Source organism: Budorcas taxicolor, chromosome 4, assembly GCF_023091745.1.
Source record: "Budorcas taxicolor isolate Tak-1 chromosome 4, Takin1.1, whole genome shotgun sequence".
Lineage (NCBI taxonomy): Eukaryota > Metazoa > Chordata > Mammalia > Artiodactyla > Bovidae > Budorcas > Budorcas taxicolor.
The window spans coordinates 34,511,483-34,528,840 of NC_068913.1; the positions used below are offsets into that span (position 1 = coordinate 34,511,483).

Here is a 17,358-nt window from a genome sequence, read left to right on the forward strand (position 1 = left end):
CTTCAATATAGGGGAGAATATATTTCTATAACTAGCATATACCAAAGTAGAAAAGGTAGTTGAGAAGGTAAGAAGCACTAGAAATGTAGCACTCTTGACCTGGGTGGACCAAAGAATCCCAAACTCCAGCTGACCAGCTCTCTTAATAAGCCTTGGGAGTAGGCCCTACACAGCAAGATGCTGCCCAGCAGAGACAGATTAATATTTATTCTGTAAAAAACTGGTATTGAGTATCAAAACACCACAGAATAATTACGTTCTAAATCCTGTTTTTATATCTTTGTTTTGCTCAGGCCTCAAACAGAGTCCATTCCCCAGGCAAGGATACTGGAGTGTGTTGGCATTTCCTTCTGCAGGGGATTTTCCCAACCCTGGGATCAAACTCAGGTCTGCCTCATTGCAGGCAGACTCTACCTACCGTCTTAGCCACCAGAGAAGCCTCCATTTATTAATACTTGTGGGGGAAAAAAGATCTACTACTTGTCTAGAGAAGTCTGCAGGCAAAGATTACACCTGTCTTTATTTATTGTAGTGCAAAGAGCAAACTAGTTAATCTACTCAGTGAATCACATCTGCCAAGTGTCAGGATTGAAGGATTAAACAGATATCTCAGCTGGCAGGTTTACTGAGCCTTTGAACTGCAGTTCGGAGTGACTGCTAGTATGTATAGCACTCTTATCCAGCCTTGATACTTGGGAAAACGTATCAGAACCTGAGCACCAAGCTTACGTTTTAAACAGTGTGTAACTCAGTAGGCTTGGGACCAAAACTACAATCTTCATTTTTGACTCCTATTTAAGAAACCAGATCATTCTGATTATACTTTTAGGGCTATGTGAACATTTTAAATAGTGGAAGGCAGGATGCCCTGTGGCGCAATGATTGATTCAGTCCAGAGACATTCTCCAAATTGATTGATTGAATCAGGATTGCCTGTGTCTTTGTATCACTGTACAGCTGAGATTCACATTGTAGAAACTTGCTGCCACAAGAGATGTGAACTTAGTCACCGTAATCTGAGACCTGTAAAATGTAGACATTCCCTTTCTTTGCTTAGTCTGTGACTAGCTGAGCTCGTTTTCCAGGGCCTATTCATAGCCTGTCAATGAAATAGAATATTTGAATTGAAGACTGTGACTGTAATCTTTACATCTCAGCCATATTTGCAGCTCTTCTTTCTGCAGTACACAAGGGATCTTCCCTGTCAGTCCAGTGGTTACCACTCTGTTTCCACTGCAGAGGGCATGGGTTTGATCCCTGGTCAGGGAACGAAGATCCCGCAGGCCCACCAGTGCAGCCAAAAATAAAAAGTATGCAGGAATAAAAATATGCAGGAATTAGGGACATAGGATTTCTGTACGTCAGCTTATTTCATATCAGGCTAGAATTAGCTTTCTGAGAAAAATAACTTCATATCAACAGGTACCTATTTTGTTTGCTTCTGAACTTATCCATCTTCCCTATTTGCTAATGTGGGCCAATTACTTGTAAGCATGATATTAATACATGACCTTTGACAGGAGGTCCATTGTATTGGATCCTTAGTTACTATTGTTGTTCATGTTGCAGATATTTCCATTGGATTTTCTTAGTATCCCAGCTGATTTCAAGTTCAAGATTGCCTTCTTCCCCTTTAGTCAGTCTCTGGCCTGAAAGTATGAACTCTCTACTGTCATTGAGTTCTTCCTTCTTCCTGGATGTCTTGTGTGAATTTTCTTTTTCTTTGGTTTTAAGAGCGTTCTTATTTTTAAAATTCTTATTTAAGGATGTGTTAGGCTTTCGTAATTTATGGTTGCTTACCCTATGTATTCCTTCTATTCAGTATAAATGTAACATATTATAACTTCTGAATATACTAATCACATCAACGACTCGTATATCCATGCATCTCTCCAGCTGATAAATTTTTATTGAGCACCTATACTGTGACAGAACTGTGAGTGTAGCCCTTAATACATTCTGATGATTTATGTCCCTAATTCTGCCTAGTTTTTCCTGGTCTCATCTTCTTCTTACTTTTTCCTTGTTCAGACGCTTACCTTGTCGTGCTTTGTCCTAGATGGTGGTTAGCCAGATTTTCTACTGAAAGAGGCAGAGGCAGAGAGCGAGGGTGTTAATCACAGATACACCAGAGTTACCAAATACTGGAACTTTACAGTAAGATACAGTATTGCAAAGAGGCCACTTTTATGTTCATTTTCTCTTACTGATTCATAATCTACCTCCTCTTTTAACTACCACTCCACTTTTCCTATCGCTAGTTCATTACTGTGATGGCCCCAAACCTGGAAGTGAAACAAATTGAAGGGGCCCTGTAAACACTCCAGGCTTTTGAGACGCCAGAAAGGCTGTTCCTTGGGAGTTAGGGAAATTCAGATGAAAACCAGCACCCCAAAAACCTAAAAGTGGTGCCCTTAAGTGGTACAAAGTGGTTTTCAAATACACTTGTCTACCATAAGAAAAGTAAATCTACTCTAGAGAAAAGTAGCATTAGAGTTGCTGCAAATTTTCTTCCACAATGTCTAATATTTAATAAAAAATCACCAAGCATATTGGGAAACAAGGTTAAATGAACAAAACTAAGAAATGTAAAAAATTGAAACAGACCTATGGGAGATGCAGATAATGGACTATTAAGTAATTATAATATGAAGAAGATATAAATAAAGATTAATACTAGAGAACTGGAGTATATAAGAAAATCAAAATAGGAAACTACAAAATATTCAGTCTTAATGAGCTTTACAATAATCGATCGTTTGCTAAGTTGTATTGCACATCAATGAATTTCAGAGGATTGAAATATAAACAAATATAATGTTTTCTAACCACAGTAGAATCCATAACAAAGAGTTAACTAGGCTTATATAAGTTGAAGTTGAGAAGAATTTCTAAATAACTCACGAATGAAAAAAGAAATTGCACATGAAATGAAAACATACTTAGTAATGATAATGAAAATATATAAAAATTGTACTTAAAGGAGAATAGATAAGTTTAAGTAGGCTTTTATGTATTTTAAGAAAAAGGCAGAAAATCAGTTATCAAAGCTTTCATCTCAAGAAACTTTTTAAAAAAGTAATAAGCCCAAAGTAGGAGGAAAGAAGTAATGAAGAATAAAAGTTCAAATAAATAATTGTACACTATAAGAAAATCAACAAAACCAGACGTTGGTGTTTTAAAAAGATTAGTATAACTGATAAGTTTCTAGCAAGGCTACTAGAAGGAAAAAAAGAGAGGTTATAAATTACCCATATCTGTAATGAAGAAGTGTAAACCCCACAGACTGTACAAACATTAAAAATCCCAAGAGAAGGTATGAATAACTTCACACCTGTAAATTAAAAAATTTAAATGAAATGGGCAAATTCTTTGAAAAATGCCACTTATAAAAACTAATACAGAAAGGAAGAAAACTAAGTATTCTGATGTCTGCTAAAGAAATTGACTCTCTGGTTTGAACTCGCCCCCTTACAGCCCATTTTTAAATGGACTTATCTTTTTCCTAGAGGTTTGTAAGAACTCTTTGTATTTTACAGACGAGAGTCTTCTGTCAGTTCCATATAACGCAGATACTTTTGTCCACTCTGTGATTCGTCTTTTTATTCTCTTACATAGTTGTAGTCCACCCCCTGAAATAGGGAAGGTAGGGGGTATGGATCGTAATTCTATTAGGTTGGTCAGTTTGGTGGTGAGATGAGTCCCCTGCCTTCTCGTTGTGTCTGTTTTGTTTCCTCATATAGTAAGGTAGGGACAGTATTGTAACTGACACAGTTCTCAGGAGGGTTAAATATCTTAATGTGTCTAATACAGAGGCAAGCTTTTATTAATTACATTCTTCAGGAGTGTTGACTACTTTTATTAATTTTTTTTCCCAAAAACCTTTAGTGGCAAACAGGCTAATATTTGTGTCTCCCAAACAATAACAACAACCTACAGTGATTCACCATTACCTAACTGATGCAGTCTAAAATCTTATACCTGCTTTTCAGCTTTTCCCTGTTGATGATTCCAACAAGCTTTAAATATTCTGTTGCTTTTGTTGAAAGAAAAGAAACCGTTAAAAATTAGCACCAAATATTACAACAGTGTAACAGGATTGCACAACATCCAAAGACAGGAAACTAGGTGTAGCCCAGCTTTGTATGGCTTGAAATGGATAAATCAGGAAGCAAGGCTTTCCCCCTCGTTTCTTATCTAACAATAGCACACTTTCTCTCCAGGGCAACTTTCCCTGCTTCTGTGTGAGCATGTAGCTTTTTGATTCAAGCCACTACTGCTAGTCTGTCTTTTCGATGAAATTTTAAGAAACTTGAGACTGAGGGCTGTTGTGTGCCTCTTCCCTTCCTCTGTTCCAATCAGCTACAACTAACTGTAGGTTCCCCTAGGCTTACTCAGCAGAAGCAGTTGGCTGAGCACAAGGGCAAGCTAAGGGGTTTTGAGGTTGGTGGGCAGATTGACTGGCGTGCTAAGCCACGCCCATGTCATTCCTTTATTTCCAAACAGTACAGCAGTTTCTAGCCTGCCAGGTTTTGCCACTGTCTGGATTAACTTGTTTTCAATCCTTTCTTTCCAACAGTTTGAGGAAATCACTAGAACTGTAGATATTTCTGTAAGTGTAGGCATTTCAGTGCTTTTTTTCTATACTGGTAGTTGGTAGTTGACCATCATATTGGTTAGTTTCACTTTATTCTTAGCTACTATTACAGTGGTTTGATTTTTTATATAGTCAATCTTCATAGATTTTTCTGGAGAGGTGTGAAAGGGTTGAGTGAAATGAACATAATAGGATTATAAAATTCTCACTATTGAGTATTCTTTGATTCTAAACAAAAAGTTCAGAATAAATGTTTTGGCTTATGAAGAAAACTTTACTGACTAGTCCCAACTACTGAATGCTGTTACCCCTTTTCAAAAGTAAGATTATTCATATTTTGTTAGAATTGTGTATTTCTGTCATTTTATTCTAGGATATGCTTCTGGGCTATTTTTTGTTGTGTTTTTGCTTTTTCTGGTTTAAATTTCTGGTAATATCTTTTAGAATGCTCTGGAGGCACCAAATTCAGTGACTCATGATTTGGATAAATGATAAATAATGAAATTTGGTTCACTATTTGTTGTGTAAACTTCCTTCTGGAAAGACTAAACAAGTGGTGTGAGGATTATTTTTATTAATGAGAATGGACTCTTTCCTCTTGTTTTATAAGGGGACTCATTTCAATTAGTGTGTTGATTTGGACACTGAAGTAAAGAGATGAGTCTTGTAATTTCCTTATATAATTCACAAGGAGTCTCTAACCCAAGTAACTCAATTTTGATGGTTCTGTCCCTGCAGAAGCTAGAAAATTAATCGGACATGCTCTACCCTATACCTTTAGAGAAATAAAGTATATACTATATATAATTAAAATTTATCTCATCTTATCAAATACACATTTTGAGTGAGTTATTCTTTGCATGTTAAAATGCTTATATTTTTGATGACATAGTGAACACAAAATTTTTTAATTTCTAATTTTTTCTTTATGTTTGATTCTTTCTTTTTCCTTTTAGGGTAGAGCCTGGATCAGAGTAGCACTCATGGAAAAACATTTGTCTGAATACATCTCTACAGCTCTGAGAGACTTCAAAACAACCAGGTTTAAAAGTCCTTTTAATTTTCAAATATATATTAAGAGAGTCACCTGAAGACTTAGAAGTAAAAATAGAATAAAGACTTCTTTGTTTTTCAAGTCCTCACCTATTTTATTTCCCCTTTTTATATGTTTCAGATAAGTCCACTGTCTTCTTAGGGAAATAGTTTTTCAACTAAACATACTTCCACCTTGGTTTACCTTTTCAGGCCTCATTATGCCTGGAATATCTTTTTTCTGAAAAGTTTTGATTCTTACTTTTTCAGCACTTGAAGTTTCATTCTCACCACAGACTTTTCCTATTGCTTTCTTCCTCTTTCCACACCACAACATTTATTTTATTCACTTCTTTAATTCTTATATAATTAATGATTGCTCAGTTGTGTTTTTGGGGCAGTCTATACCAATGTTCTCCTTAGGCTGTATAGATTTATGAGATGGTACATTGTGCAAAACAGGATTTTTATTAACTTTTTATGACGATTCTTCCTGGAGAAGGGAAGGGCTACTCATTCCAGTATTCTGGCCTGGAGAATTTCATGGACTGTAAAGTCCATGGGGTTGCAATGAGTCAGACACGACTGATTGACTTTCACTCTATGATGATAGAGAAAAGGTTCATATAAGGACAACAGTCATGCCCACTCAGCTCTGCCCTGCTAATCTATATTTAAGGCTTTTGTTAAAGCACTCACTTTTTTTCCATTTCAATAGTATTTGTAAATGAAAATATTAAATAATTTCAGTATCTTATATATGTATTGTTCAGTATAGTAGCCACTAACCACATGCCACTGAGTAAATTAAAATAGAAATTAAATTACTGAATCAGTTCTTTAGTTGCTTTATCACACTTTAGGTGTTCTCTGGCCCTTTGTGGTTCATGGCTACCAAATTGGACAGCATGAATGCAAAACAGTGCTTCATGGCAGAAGGTTCTATCTGGCAGCACTGACTTTGACACTTAAATTACCATACATATTTCTACCTTGTTAATCATGTTTCTGAAGGAAGAGAGTGACTGTAGGCCAGTTTTGACAGGAAATTAGGCATGTATATACAGAAATCATATATCTAAAATCTTAATTTGCACGTCTTGATGGCATGTTTGACATTTTGGATTTTGAGAAAATCTGGGTCTTTAATGTGACACATTGTTTTAGCTGACTAGCTGGTACAGATGACAGTATCTTTGCTTAGGTGTTGCCTACATCCGTTGGGTCATCAAAAAAGCAAGAGAATTCCAGAAAAACATCTATTTCTGCTTTATTGACTGTGCCAAAGCCTTTGACTGTGAGGATCACAATAAACTGTGGAAAATTCTGAAAGAGATGGGAATACCAGACCACCTTACCTGCCTCTTGAGAAATCTGTATGCAGGTCAAGAGGCAACCGTTAAAACTGGACATGGAACAACAGACTGGTTCCAAATTGGGAAAGGAGTACGTCAAGACTGTATATTGTCACCCTGCTTATTTAACTTATGTGTAGAGTACTTCATGAAAAATGCTGGGCTGGAGGAAGCACAAGCTGGAATCAAGGTTGCTGGGAGAAATATCAATAACCTCAGATATGCAGATGACACCACAATTAAGAAAGTAAGTGGAGAAGAACTAAATAGCTTTTTGATGAAAGTGAAAGAGGAGAGTGAAAAAGTTGGCTTAAAGCTCAACATTCAGAAAACTAAGATCATGGCATCTGGTCCCATCACTTCATGGCAAGTAGATGAGAAAACAGTGGAAATACACATTGTTGTCATCTCCTTTCTTCAGAGTCACTCTTCATCCTTGTCTGGCCTCTGCCTCTACCACTCCACCAAAGGTGATTTTTAAAAGAAAACCAATAATGCACAAGCTACCCAAATGTAATGAGTGTCTCTCTGTTCCCATTGTACTCCACAGCCCAGCTGAAAGAGTTGAAACCTTCTTCTTTCTTGAAAAACCTCTTTGTTTTTTTACCTACATAACACTCCTGGCTTTTCTGTGTCCCTCAATACTCGCTCTTTCTCAGGCTTCTTTTGCTGTTAACAGCTTCTTCGTGTCAGTATTCTCTGCACTCAGTCTTCTGTTGTCTGCTGTTCTTTCTCTCCTCACAACTGCACCTGTCTCTGGAGATTTTTTTAAAAATTTATTTTGAATTGAAGGCTAATTGCTTCACAATATTGTGTGGGTTTCTGCAATACATCAGTACAAATCAGCCATAGGTATACATAATGTCCCCTCTCTCCTGAACCTCCCTTCCACCTCCCATCCCATCCCACCTTCTAGGTTGTCACAGACCCCACTTTAAGTTCCCTGAGTCATTCAGCAAATTCCCACTATCTATTTTACATAAAGTGTATATGTTTCCATACTACTCTGTCCATTCATCCCACCCACTCTTTCCCTCGACCCCACGTCCATAAGTCTGTTTTCTGCGTCTGCATTTCCATTCAGTTCAGTTCAGTTGCTCAGTCATGTCCAACTGTTTGCAACCCCATGAATTGCAGCACACCAGGCCTCCCTGTCCATCACCAACTCCTGGAGTTTACCCAAACCCATGTCCATCAAGTCGGTGATGCCATCCAGCCATCTCATCCTCTTTCATTCCCTTCTCCTCCTGCCCCCAATCCCTCCCAGCGTCAGGGTCTTTTCCAATGAGTCAGTTCTTCACATGAGGTGGCCAAAGTATTGGAGTTTCAGCTTCAGCGTCAGTCCTTCCAATGAACACCCAGGACTGATCCCCTTTAGGATGGACTGGTTGGATCTCCTTGCAGTCCAAGGGACTCTCAAGAGTCTTCTCCAACACCACAGTTCAAAAGCATCAATTCTTCGGCACTCAGCTTTCTTCACAGTCCAACTCTGACATCCATACGTGACCACTGGAAAAACCATAGCCTTGACTAGATGGACCTTTGTTGGCAAAGTAATGTCTTCTGCTATGAAGACCTACAAGACCTTTTAGAACTAACGCCCCAAAAAGATGTCCTTTTCATTATAGGGGGCTGGAATGCAAAAGTAGGAAGTCAAGAAACATCTGGAGTAACAGGAAAATTTGGCCTTGAAGTATGGAATGAAGCAGGGCAAAGACTAATAGAATTTGCCAAGAGAATGCACTGGTCATAGCAAACACCCTCTTCCAACAACACAAGAGAAGACTCTATACATGGACATCATAAGATGGTCAACCACAAAATCAGAGTGATTATATTCTTTGCAGACAAAGATAGAGAAGCTCTATGCAGTCAGCAAAAATAAGACCAGGAGCTGACTGTGGCTCAGATCATGAACTGCTTATTGCCAAATTCAGATTTAAATTGAAGAAAGTAGTGAAAACCACTAGACCATTCAGGTATAACCTCACTCAAATCCCTTATAAGTATACAGTGGAAGTGAGAAATGGATTTAAGGGGCTAGATCTGATAGAGTGCCTGATGAACTATGGATGGAGGTTTGTGACATTATACAGGAGACAGGAATCAAGACCATCCCCATGGAAAAGAAATGCAAAAAGCGAAATGGCTGTCTGAGGAGGCCTTACAAATAGCTGTGAAAAGAAGAGAAAAGGAAAGATATAAGCATCTGAATGCAGAGTTCCAAAGAATAGCAAGGAGAGATAAGAAAGCCTTCCTCAGTGATCAGTGCAAAGAAATAGAGGGAAACAACAAAATGAGAAAGACTAGAGATCTCTTCAAGAAAATTAGAGATACCAAGGGAACATTTCATGCATCTCCATTGCTGCTGCTGCTAAGTTGCTTCAGTCGTGTCTGACTCTAAGTGACCCCATAGACGGCAGCCCACCAGGCTCCCCTGTCCCTGAGATTCTCCAGGCAAGAACACTGGAGTGGGTTGCCGTTTCCTTCTCCAATGCATGCAAGTGAAAAGTGAAAGTGAAGTTGCTCAGTCGTGTCCGACTCTTAGCGACCCGATGGACTACAGCCTCCGTCCATGGGATTTTCCAGGCAAGAGTACTGGAGTGGGGTGCCACTGCCTTCTCCATTTTTGCTGCCCTGCAAATAGGTTCATCAGTACCATCCTTCCAGATTCCATATATATGTGGTAATACATGGTATTTGTTTTCTCTTTTTGACTTACTTGACTCTGTTTAATAGGCTCTAGGTTCATCCACCTCATTAGAACTGACTCAAATGCATTCCTTTTTATGACTGAGTAATATTCCATTGTATATATGTACCACAGCTTCTTTATCTGTTCATCTGTTGATGGACATCTAGGTTGCTTGCATGTACCAACTTTTATAAATAGTGCTGCATTGAACATTGGAATACATGTGTCTTTTCTAGTTATGGTTTCTTCAGGGTATATGCCCAGTAGTAGAATTGTTGGGTCATATGGTAGTTTTATTCCTAGTTTTTTTAAGGAATCTCCATACTTCTTCCATAGTGGTTGTATCAATTTATATTCCCACCAACAATGCAAGAGGGTTTTTCCCTTTTCTCCACCTCCTCTCCAGCATTTGTTGTTTGTAGACTTTTTTTTTTTTTTAAATGATGGCCATTCTGACCAGTGTGATGTGATATCTCATTGTATCTCTGGAGTTTTAAATACCACCTGGGTGGTCATGACACCACATTTAAATCTCTAGCTAGTTCAGATTTCTTGATTCTTCTCCCGTCTAACCCTGTTCACCCCATTCTTGAAAGTCGTTTCATTGCCTTACCTAAATGGCCGATGAAGTCAAAATCTAAATTCATATTTGATTCCTTTTTCTCCTTCATTCATTACAGCCATTCCATTAGCAAGTCTTTTTCCTATTTCCAGAATCTGCTTCAAATCTACCCGTTTCCTTTTATCATTATGGCTGCAGTAGTAATGCACACCTCTCTCATCTCTTGCCTACATCCTCCCCTGTTAGCCTCCCGCCTGAGATTCCAGTTTCCCCCCCTGCCAGTGACCACCCAGCATCCAGCCAGTCTTCTTAAAAAGTATTGTAAAAGGGATCCTGTCAATTCCTACTTTAAACATTGAAATGCTTTCTCATTACTTTAGCCAGCAGGCTCTGCAAACACATTTCCTGGAGTCAGATCCTGGTTTCACCGCTTTCTAGCTGTGGAATCGTGGGTAAATTTCTTACTCCCTCTGTGGCATAAAAATTGTTGGTGAAGTTAAGCAAGATAATTCATGTAAAGCACTTATAACTATGCCTGGCGCTCAGTACATGTTCACAATTATTAATGTTATATGGCCTCCAAAGCCCTGTTTTCAGACTTCTTTGGGCCTAAGGTCCCAGAATAAACACTTACTCGAGAATATCTTTCCCAATGCCCTTTTTCAAAGTTGGATTCATCTTTACTTTTTCTCCACCTCGACAACCTAGTTCCTCATTTTATACTGCTTGCCATCTCTGATTGTCTCTTCTGTTTATTGCTTGTCCTCTCCCCTAGACTGTAAGTTTCATAAAGAGGGGTCATGTTTACCTTCTTTATCGTTTTATCTCTCATACATAACACAGGTCTTGCTACATGATGTATTTGTTGTTAAAATAGAGAATCTTACATTCTTAGCAAGACTGTTTGGAGATTGACTTTTTTGGCTATCTTTTCTTTCTGATTCAGCTTGTCGTTGAATAGAATAGGTCTAAAACACATTTCTTTGTAATGCTATAATTTGTTTTGTATGTCATGAGGGAGAATCTTATCTACCCCCACTTCAAGCTTCTTAAATAAAGACTAAACTGAGGAAGAGAACAAGATATTGATAATGGAATTTCTTTGGCTTATAAAATAAGCTTTCTCATATTTGAGTATTACACTTTTAGTGTATAGAATAACTTATGACTCTCAAAATAAATTTTGAAGCATGATATTGTTCAGTATCAACATCATCTATTCTGGTGGTTCACTTCCCATCCAAAGGATATTTGTTACTGAAATACCTGAAAGGTTTTAAAATAGTCCTTCAGAATAAGCACTAAAGATGGCATTGTAGACGTATTTCAGTTGGAATTAAATTATATGTGTTGAGAAAAAGATTATTATTCTTATTTGAGTGTTATTTTAAGTACCTTTCTAGTGTCTAGTATTTTTCTAGTCAACATACAAATCATTGGAAAGAGTACACCTGATAGAAAGTGGGGACTTTTCTTACAGATCACAGTAATATCAAATAGTTGCTGACAATTTTCCTTTGTTTCTAAAACATAAAACTTGAAAGATACAGTTGAACATGTAACTCTTTAAATAGAAGTTTTAAACTTATTTTTCATGTTGCTACTTTCAATATTTATAATCCATTTTTGCAAGCCAATATGCTGTTTTGGTTTAGATCCTTCTCATAAAAATATTTTCCTTAGAACAAAAAATATTTTCAACAAAAGGGAATTTTTTTTTAGTGTATACCTTACTATTATTAGTCATCTTAGCCTTTACTCTTGGCTCATTGGTTACATAACCTTGGTTATATAAGCAAGCTTTATTAATGTTCCAATTTTTCTGTGAGGTAAAATGAAGAGATTGAAAGTTTACAGTCTTTAGAAGTCTTTGAAAATATTGATAACAAAAATCAAATTTTCAGTCAGAATTATTGCTATATTGTCTTAAGGGAATAAAACAATTTTTTGTAATAGCTTCTGCCTCTTTAATACACATGGATGACTTTGTATCTTTGATTAAATGATAGTATATCAAATGTCAAGTGACATAAAATAGCATATTATAAATGAAACTAAATGTTGATAGATTTCTTTAAGTGCATTTATTTATTTTCTTAATCAGATCTAATAGTGAAAAGTTCAACATACAATGGGCAGTTCTCTTAACTAGCCTTTCCTCTTCTGTTTGTCCTCCCCTCCCGTCTGCTACAGTAAAGGCGTATTAAATCAGGTCTATGTAATATTATATTTCAGATATGGTTTTAAGTGGAATTAATTGATTTCACATTTAGTGTATTATATGACAGTGACAGTGAAAGTCACTCAGTCGTGTCCGACTCTTTGCAACCCTGTGGACTGTAGTCCATGGAATTCTCCAGGTCAGAATACTGGAGTGGGTAGCCTTTCCCTTCTCCAGCAGATGGTCCTGCCCCGGGAATCAAATCGGGGTCTCCTGCCTTGGAGGTGGATTCTTTACCAACTGAGCTATCAGGGAAGCCCCTAGGTTAGCTTAAAAAATCAATCGTAAAACAAAGGCCAGAAAAACTCAGTAAAACAAAATGATATATAAAACATAGGGTATATAAATTACCTTTAAGCTTGCTTAAAAATGGCTCTAAAACCATTTAATCTTTGTTTCAGGTATTTTTCATTAGTTCCTAGTATAATATTAACATTGGAAAGCAAGCAAAAATAGTTTTGATGTGACTCTTGGAATGTACTTTTAAACATGATGAGCTCAAGGTGGCAAATAAAATAGACCTATTCTCATATAGGGAAGTACTGGGAATTATGGGTGATTGCTGATGTCAAATGCCAGAATAAATGCATGTGTCCCGTAGGAAGTGGTGGTCTAGAACCATTGGAATCATAGTTCTTCAAGCAGTTGATCAAATATTCTGTCAACAGCCAATTTAGCCATTGAGGCAGTGACAAAATCTCAGATGTTTCAGTTCAGTTCAGTTCAGTCGCACAGTCGTGTCTGACTCTTTGCGACCCCATGAATTGCAGCACTCCAGGCCTCCCTGTCCATCACCAACTCCCGGAGTTCACTCAGACTCATGTCCATCGAGTCCGTGATGCCATCCAGCCATCTCATCCTCTGTCGTCCCCTTCTCCTCCTGCCCCCAATCCCTCCCAGCATCAGAGTCTTTTCCAATGAGTCAACTCTTCGCATGCGGTGGCCAAAGTACTGGAGTTTTAGCTTTAGCATCATTCCTTCCAAAGAAATCCCAGGGCTGATCTCCTTTAGAATGTACTGGTTGGATCTCCTTGCAGTCCAGGGGACTCTCAAGAGTCTTCTCCAACGCCACAGTTCAAAAGCATCAATTCTTCGGTGCTCAGCCTTCTTCACAGTCCAACTCTCACATCCATACATGACCACAGGAAAAACCATAGCCTTGACTAGCCGGACCTTAGTCGGCAAAGTAATGTCTCTGCTTTTGAATATGCTGTCTAGGTTGGTCATAACTTTTCTTCCAAGGAGTAAGCATCTTTTAATTTCATGGCTGCAATCACCGTCTGCAGTGATTTTGGAGCCCCCAAAATAAAGTCAGCCACTGTTTCCACTGTTTCCCCATCTATTTCCCATGAAGTGATGGGACCAGATGTCATGATCTTCGTTTTCTGAATGTTGAGCTTTAAGCCACCTTTTTCACTCTCCTCTTTCACTTTCATCAAGAGGCTTTTTAGCTCCTCTTCACTCTCTGCCATAAGGGTGGTGTCATCTGCATATGTGAGGTTATTGATATTTCTCCCGGCAATCTTGATTCCAGCTTGTGTTTCTTCCAGTCCAGTGTTTCTCATGATGTACTCTGCATAGAAGTTAAATAAGCAGGATGACAATATACAGCCTTGATGTACTCCTTTTCCTATTTGGAACCAGTGTGTTGTTCCATGTCCAGTTCTAACTGTTGCTTCCTGACCTGCATACAGATTTCTCAAGAGGCAGGTCAGGTGGTCTGGTATTCCCATCTCTTTCAGAATTTTCTACAGTTTATTGTGATCCACACAGTCAATGGCTTTGGCATAGTCAATAAAGCAGAAATAGATGTTTTTCTGGAACTCTCTTGCTTTTTCCATGATCCAGTGGATGTTGGCAATTTGATCTCTAGTTCCTCTGCCTTTTCTAAAACCAGCTTGAACATCAGGAAGTTCATGGTTCACGTATTGTTGAAGCCTGGCTTGGAGAATTTTGAGCATTACTTTACTAGTATGTGAGATGAGTGCAATTGTGTGGTAGTCTGAGCATTCTTTGGCATTGCCTTTCTTTGGGATTAGTTTTGTCTAAATATCTTTACCATTTTGTGGAACACCTCAGTTGAATATGTAGGAATTTCTTCCATTTATTTTACTGATCTTTGTTAGGCTGAAACTTTAAGTTTTTCTCTTTATGTAAATGGTAACTATTCATTTGCATTTTCAAGAAATGTAAATTTACATAGTTCCAAGAAAGAGCATCTAATCCAAGCTAGTCTTCCCATCACGTTTGTTTGTATCCTTACATCTGTCAGAGGGTAAATAGTTATATTTTCCTTTGTACTTTTTATTCATGTAAAATTTCTTACAGACTGTAACAGAGGTTAAATTCTCTTTAAACATTTTTATTTTATAGGAAGTATCATGGTTCAGTAGAAAAGATGTAGAACTTAAGTAAAAATTGGTTTTCTTCCTTGATAAGTTTATCAGCATCATCTTGGGCAAACTGTTTTAACCTGTCTCTCTTCTTGATAATGAAATTGAAATGAATGACAATTGCTTCTGTATTTATTTGATCAGCTTTGCAAGTATCAAACAGTATGATTATAAAAGTGTTTGGTAAACTGTGGACTATTCAGAATTGATGGTAGTAATATAAGAATATAGGCTTTATATGCAGTCTTTATAAGCTCTGCTGCTCCTGCTAAGTTGCTTCAGTTGTGTCCGACTCTGTGCCACCCCAAAGACAGCAACCCCAGGCCCCTCCATCCATGGGATTTTCCAGGCAAGAGTACTGGAGTGGGTTGCCATTGCCTTCTCCGCTTTATAAGCTCAAGAATATAGAAAAGAGCAGGACAAATTTCATTTACTAAGATGCTTTCCTTTTAGTTAGTGGGATTATAGAGTGGTGTTCCTTGCCATTGTGTAACATAAAGACTTATAACAATTTTATTATCCTTGTTACTGAACATAAGCAAGTTTTTGATACTATTTGAAAATGAATTCAATAATCTTTAGATTCTTTTGTGGAAAAATACCTTAAGCCCATATTAAATGATATTTTTCCAAAATATTTATTTTAAATATTTAAAAATAAACTTTAACATTATAAAAATTAACATTAACCAAAACAGAAGGCTTTACAAGAATTAAAAAAGATAGATTCATATTTACATTTTGTCAGAGTTACAGTGAGCACTTTCTTTTTTGTATGCAGCCACCTAGGTAGCCCATCTGCCCTATTAGTATTGTAACGTTAAAGGTTAGCATCAGTTCAGTTCAGTTCAGTCGCTCAGTCGTGTCTGACTCTTTGTGACCCCATGAATCGCAGTACGCCAGGCCTCCCTGTTCATCACCATCTCCCAGAGTTCACTCAGACTCACGTCCATTGAGTCAGTGATGCCATCCAGCCATCTCATGCTCTGTCGTCCCCTTCTCCTCCTGCCCCCAATCCCTCCCAGCATCAGAGTCTTTTCCAATGAGTCAACTCTTCGCATGAGGTGGCCAAAGTACTGGAGCTTCAGGTTTAGAATCATTCCTTCCAAAGAAATCCCAGGGCTGATCTCCTTCAGAATGGACTGGTTGGATCTCCTTGCAGTCCAAGGGACTCTCAAGAGTCTTCTGCAACACCACAGTTCAAAAGCATCAATTCTTCAGCGCTCAGCCTTCTTCACAGTCCAACTCTCACATCCATACATGATCACAGGAAAAACCATAGCCTTGACTAGCCGGACCTTAGTCGGCAAAGTAATGTCTCTGCTTTTGAATATGCTGTCTAGGTTGGTCATAACTTTTCTTCCAAGGAGTAAGCATCTTTTAATTTCATGGCTGCAATCACCATCTGCAGTGATTTTGGAGCCCCCCAAAATAAAGTCTGACACTGTTTCCACTGTTTCCCCATCTATTTCCCATGAAGTGATGGGACTGGATGCCATGATCTTCGTTTTCTGAATGTTGAGCTTTAAGCCACCTTTTTCACTCTCCTCTTTCACTTTCATCAAGAGGCTTTTTAGCTCCTCTTCACTCTCTGCCATAAGGGTGGTGTCATCTGCATATGTGAGGTTATTGATATTTCTCCCGGCAATCTTGATTCCAGCTTGTGTTTCTTCCAGTCCAGTGTTTCTCATGATGTACTCTGCATAGAAGTTAAATAAGCAGGGTGACAAGGTTAGCAGAAATTACTATTAATCACATCTTCCTAGTTCTTAGTTTGGTTAATAACCCTTGGAATTACAGAAAAAAAATGTATGTTTATGTTTGTTCTGTGTATATTAATAGAAAATAATCTGCATATTTTTGAAAGGAGACCAGTTTAAATGACTGTTTACCACCTTTCAGTTTACATATATATTGCTTCAGTCTTGGAAAAATGCTAGACACTGTAGGCCTACTAAAGGAGTCACTTTGAAGATTCTTTTTAAGAGAGATATAAACACTTAGAAAGACTTTTTTCCTTGTTACAATTTCAGCTTTTTTTTATTCTGCTAAGTATGTGCAAGAGATTTAAGTGATCTCGGTATGTTCTTGTTTTGACAAATTAAATAAATTTTAGTTCTTTCTACTCTAGCTTGGGCTTTAACTGATTCCTGTAGCTGAAGCTTCAGTCTGTTTTTAATACATATTCACCCATTTCATTTTTTAGGAGATTTTATGAAGATGGAGCAATTGTCTTGGGTGAGGAAGCAAATATGCTTGCTGGCATGCTCCTTGGACTCAATGCTATTGATTTCAGGTACTTCATCTAACTGTATGTATTCTGATTTAAAATTATTCTACCTCATAATAGTTTCTGCTTATGATTCTTTTCTTTCAGTTTTCTAAGTAAGGCATGCAGTTGGATATTGATTTGATTTTTGTTTTTCCCTTTATAATGAGATCAGTTTTATAAATAGGTTTGCTCTAAAAAAAGAGGCTGTCTTAAACTTAAGGAATTAACTGA

General features: G+C 37.7%; 1 protein-coding gene across 1 annotated transcript in view; it reads left to right on the forward strand.

Annotated features, from left to right (window-relative positions):
* RUNDC3B (RUN domain containing 3B) overlaps nt 1–17,358 on the forward strand; it is a 173,006-nt gene that overhangs the window by 74,202 nt on the left and 81,446 nt on the right. Inside the window, exons 5-6 of the mRNA XM_052638590.1 lie at nt 5,554–5,639; nt 17,062–17,151. Coding sequence (XP_052494550.1) covers nt 5,554–5,639; nt 17,062–17,151 — 176 coding nt within the window. The remainder of the gene's footprint in view (nt 1–5,553; nt 5,640–17,061; nt 17,152–17,358) is intronic.